Raw genomic sequence first — 4,732 nt, 5'->3', positions numbered from 1 at the left:
GAGTCTCGTTAACAAACATAATAAAGAAAAAAAAAAAAGTTTCCTATATTTTGCATTGGAAGGAGATCACTTATCAGGACCTGGCTCTTGCTCGAGTCTCCAAGACAAAATTACCATAACAGCCTTTCAAAATTCGGCATTGTAGACGTTACCCTATATATTGAGGCACTTCTAAAAGAGGCCATGCACTTACTTTGCATAATTTCTCGCTCCGCATTTTTTAGTACAGTTAGCTACAGTTGTACCTGATGCACCCGTCTCGCTGTAATTGTATCAACGCTTTGGGTCATCCCTTATTGTGGCACCTATTTGAATAGACTCTTCGCTAATTAAACCAAAGACCCAGAGTTTATTCTATGGATCTTGATGCCCATATATTTGCCATAGATACAAAGACACACGTGCTTTCAAAATCACAGACAGAGTAAGGTGAAATGGTTTGTTTTGATGGTGTGAAAGTGATGGGTCATCCCTTATTGTAGCATCTATTTGAACGGCCTCTTCACTGATTAAACCAAAGACCCAGAGTTTATTCTATGGATCTTGATGCCCATATAGTTGCCATAGATACAAAGACACACGTGCTTTCAAAATCACAGACAGAGTAAGGTGAAATGGATTGTTTTGATGGTATAAAGGGACGATAATACAAATAGGAGAATGAGAGACATGAGCAAAGGAGTGGAATGTATAGCATTTGTGCGATACGCCAAAGGGGCTCTGGCTATGTAGGACATTTAGCACCAGTAAGAAGAGGTAGAAGGAACAGGATTGGCTGAGGATAAGGTGGAAATGTGATATAGAGATATGAAGATGTTAGGGTATACACACAGCAATGAAACCATGAATGGAAATTCATGGGAAAGGAAGACTGCAATGGCCAACCCTTAATGACAGGATGGGATAGGTGTATCAGGTATGAGAGAGGCCAACTGTACGGGCCTGCCAGTACATGTACAATCAAGGCAAATTGGAGATGTTTAATCTCCGAAGGATATTCAGGCATTTCATGATATGGATTGTTGCTTTGGGTTAAATCACACGACGTGCCCCGGTATATATATATATATATATATATATATATATATATATATATATATATATATATGTATGTATATATACACACACACACACACACACATATATATATATATATATATATATATATATATATATATATATATATATATGTGTGTGTGTGTGTGTGTGTGTGTATATATACATACATATATATATATATATATATATATATATATATATATATATATATATATATATATATATATATTTATATATACATATATATATGTATGTATATATATATATACACACACACACACACACACACATATATATATATATATATATATATATATATATATATATATATATATATATATAGTAAACACACACTTCATAAAACACAAATGCCATTCGCTCCAGTCAACAGCCATATGCTTGCAGGTTTTTGTGTGCTTTCAATAACAGCCAAAAGCTAAACTTTCATTCACACTAGAAAACTCTTTGAGTTTGTATTTACACACACACACGCACGAACACACATTTCCCTCTCATTTTATATAGAAACTCTTTCAAAACGAGCGTCAGCTGTATATGTGCCATGCTAAATACCATGTGGTAAGTGGGTGTCGTAATTCAAACACATCGCCTAAAAGAATAAAAACTTTATATATCACAAATGGGTTATGTCATAAAAAGCAAAGCTTAACATGAAAGTTCAAGTGAGCTACCTAAAGTGGAAAAATAAAATCATGGTCGCGAATATGGAAACCTGAAGTTAGAATCACTTTCAGATAAATAAAAAGCAACTTAACGTAACAAGTTTCATGCAAGGACACCCTTCTCTAGTCTAGATCATACCATCCTCTGAAGTATTCGTTTTCTTCTTGAAGTTCGTACTTAAGGTTTGCAATCTTTAACTGAGTTCACAGAATTGGTTAACTTATCCCTATTTAATTATTTGTAATCTTGATGTAAATTATTTAAAAGTAAGTCCTTAGGTTTACAACTTGCTCCTATGAGTATTTTTTTTCTTAACAGAATTGAAATTGAATTGAAAATTACTTTAATTTGCAAGTTTTGAGTTTAGGTTCTGTTCTCGTGAAAAAAAAATGTTATTAATTAGTAGTTACAGTTCAGATAGAGACTCGTCAATGTTGGCAACTTATTGAAAGTATAGCACAGCTCTAAATCGTTAACCTAGTTCGCATTTCTTGATCACCCTAACTTAGCCTCTGATTAAAAAAAAAAAAAAAAAAATACACCTCAATACAAATGCAAAGTTTGGCAACATAGAGTGAATATCTAAAATATTTACAATGAAATTCAACTGAGCTGTAACTGATGTACCATGTAAGATTCAGTCGCACATAATTACAGTCAAATCAAAGTTCTTAACAACTGTGAAATTGACTGGTATGTTTTATACAAGTACAATTCTATTCTTGTCAGCTCGCTTACATAATTTTTAAGGTTAATATATTGGCTCTAATTTAGAGCATTTCCTGTTGACTAGATACTGAGAGGGTTAGTATTATAATTCAGAATCTACTGAATATGATAACCTAGAAACTGGTCATAAATAGAGTATATTCTAACTAGCCTAGGCTTATACTGTATAATGTTCTCAGGAGGCATAGTACCCAAGTAAGCTAAGTTCTTGTAGGTCTGGGTTTTGCTATTAAGATTACTGCAGTAGGCTGGTATTATGTTTTCTCCATGACCTCCAAAAGTCTCCTCAGGCTTTGAGGGAAGTCACTTCATAATGAAGGCTTTGGTTCAGATATGAGTCTTTGCGACGAAATCGCTACGTCAGGACTTCTCCCACAATGGGTGCAGAACACGTACAGGTAGAGGAAGATGGTGGAGTCTGTTGAAACCAAAAGAAAACAAAGGGAAACATGAAAGCAAATAAATAATAAAAAGTTTGCCAAATTAAATAAATGGTTTATAACTTAATTCAAAATAAAAAATCATATTTGAAGCAAATAAATAAATTTTTAAAACAAAATTATAGAATAAGAACCGATAACACCTTATAAACCATGCATTTTCAGCTAAGCATTTGTCATGCAAGGCAGTAGAATTGGTTGTGGTATCCATTGCCTTTACTATAAATCTTTGTTTATGCCATGCAGTGCTTAACGGCAGCTCTCTAAGTAATGAGTCCTCGTTTTATCATTATAAGCGTATCAGTCAGAAGCCACGTGGCATTTTCAGAGTCATCAATAAACAGTATCCATCTAGTTTTGTGAAAGATCCCTCCAATGAATAGAGTTTGCTTGATTTCTGTGAAAAAAATATCGACCTATAATTCAGTGAGACGTAGTTAGATATGTTTTTTTTTTTTATCTGCATAGCAATAGATGATTACAAAATAGAAATGGTCTTGAGCTAAACAGAAGCAATGGGACCTGTGATATTACACTGTTCGGCTACAGTTGGCACAGCGACTGTTCCGTTTGCATTTCTTCCACATCTGCAACCCCCCTCAGCGTTGTTGATGATATGAACAATATCTGTTCTGCTGCCATCGTCATACTTACAGCTAACTATACATTCTTCGATTTGACAATTACATTCTACGTCAACTTTGTTATCTACCAAGTCTATTTCCTCAACGCGCTCCTGGTCATAGGCAGGGTTTGTGCCATCAACTACAGTGGCCAGGGACATCTTGCTACTCCTCAAGGGTGAAGCAATGTTAACCCTCATACTTAATGAAGGGGAATCTGGAGTGACGCAATTTCTTTCACTCTTGGGAGACTCACAGGCTCTCAAGTCATTTCTGTAGTGGTTCATTTCGTTTAGATATGATTTCCTGATGATTCCACCGGTTCTGGGCTCTCCAGTGGGGAATTTGATGTTGTTGTTTTTACAGGAGTTGCAATGATTACAGGAATTTGAGTTGCAGCCTAAGGAGTTGTCGTTTCCATTGGTAGAGTCTTCAATGCAGATTCCTGGGCAGGAATCATCAGGCTCAAACTCAGAGTCGTAAACTCTGGTTATGCAGTTCAAGTTTGAGCTGAAACCCAGTTCCTCTGGGGTTTTGTACGGAGGACTCATTAGCTCTTCACTGGCACCGTCGAATTCTCTCTCAATCCCGTCGAAGCTTTTGTTATCTCTGTCGCTGTCTTGCTCGCTTAGAGACTCGCTATCGACATCGATTTTACTGGACGACTGTGGTTGAGTACTCACCAATAATCTGGATTCTTCCAGTTTCGAGACAGGCACGAGGTTGTACTTGGCTGCTTTCTTGGCCATGACGTGGGCCGTCTCGGGCTCCATCTTCTTGAAGAGGGGCATGACCCAGTCGTCGTAGAACTTCTCATTTTTGAAGTACATGTTGATTCCGCAGAAGCACAGGCCTCCGCCCATCCCAACTCTCACAGCATCAGCGATCTTTTTCTGAAATACAAAAGGAATTTTTCAGTTGGTTGTTTGAGAAATGGATGAGTAAATTCAAAGAGACATTTGTCAAGTGGATGAGTAAATTTAAAGACATTTGGCAAGAGGATGAGTAATTCAATGAAACATTTATCAAGAGGATGGATAAATTAAAAACGACGTTTATCAAGAGAATGAGTAAATTCGATACATTTACCAAGAGGATGAGTAAATTTAAGGAGATATTTATCAGGAAGATGGGTAAATTCAAGTTAATTCAAGACAATTATGCTTATGAAAAAAAAAACACGTTAATAGAAGATGA

At 35.9% G+C, this 4,732-nt stretch overlaps 2 protein-coding genes across 2 annotated transcripts; both read right to left on the bottom strand.

Moving 5' to 3' along the window:
* Positions 1 to 1,670: 1,670 nt before the first annotated feature.
* On the bottom strand, positions 1,671 to 4,456 carry LOC137656861 (uncharacterized). Its single transcript, XM_068391226.1, has 2 exons — positions 4,219 to 4,456; positions 1,671 to 2,890 (listed from the first exon to the last, which is right to left on the bottom strand). The coding sequence occupies exons 1-2, from the start codon at positions 4,396 to 4,398 to the stop codon at positions 2,828 to 2,830; spliced, it is 243 nt and encodes an 80-aa protein (XP_068247327.1). The 5' UTR covers positions 4,399 to 4,456; the 3' UTR covers positions 1,671 to 2,827.
* On the bottom strand, positions 2,899 to 4,212 carry LOC137656860 (uncharacterized). Its single transcript, XM_068391225.1, has one exon. It carries the CDS (start codon positions 4,084 to 4,086, stop codon positions 3,415 to 3,417), a length of 672 nt encoding a protein of 223 aa, XP_068247326.1. The 5' UTR covers positions 4,087 to 4,212; the 3' UTR covers positions 2,899 to 3,414.
* Positions 4,457 to 4,732: the final 276 nt, after the last annotated feature.

Source organism: Palaemon carinicauda, chromosome 17 (genome assembly GCF_036898095.1).
Source record: "Palaemon carinicauda isolate YSFRI2023 chromosome 17, ASM3689809v2, whole genome shotgun sequence".
In the NCBI taxonomy this organism is placed as follows: domain Eukaryota; kingdom Metazoa; phylum Arthropoda; class Malacostraca; order Decapoda; family Palaemonidae; genus Palaemon; species Palaemon carinicauda.
Note: the sequence above shows the minus strand (reverse complement) of the source record. Positions and strands in the feature narration are given on the sequence as shown.

What these genes read in the sequence shown, in the direction of transcription:
- LOC137656860 (XM_068391225.1), bottom strand. Translation starts at nt 4,086, where the DNA reads ATGAGTCCTCCGTACAAAACCCCAGAGGAACTGGGTTTCAGCTCAAAC.
- LOC137656861 (XM_068391226.1), bottom strand. Translation starts at nt 4,398, where the DNA reads ATGGGCGGAGGCCTGTGCTTCTGCGGAATCAACATGTACTTCAAAAAT. An exon ending in TGGAAGAATCCAGATTATTG is followed by an intron (nt 2,891 to 4,218) that starts GTGAGTACTCAA and finishes TGGTTTCAACAG; the next exon opens with ACTCCACCATCTTCCTCTAC.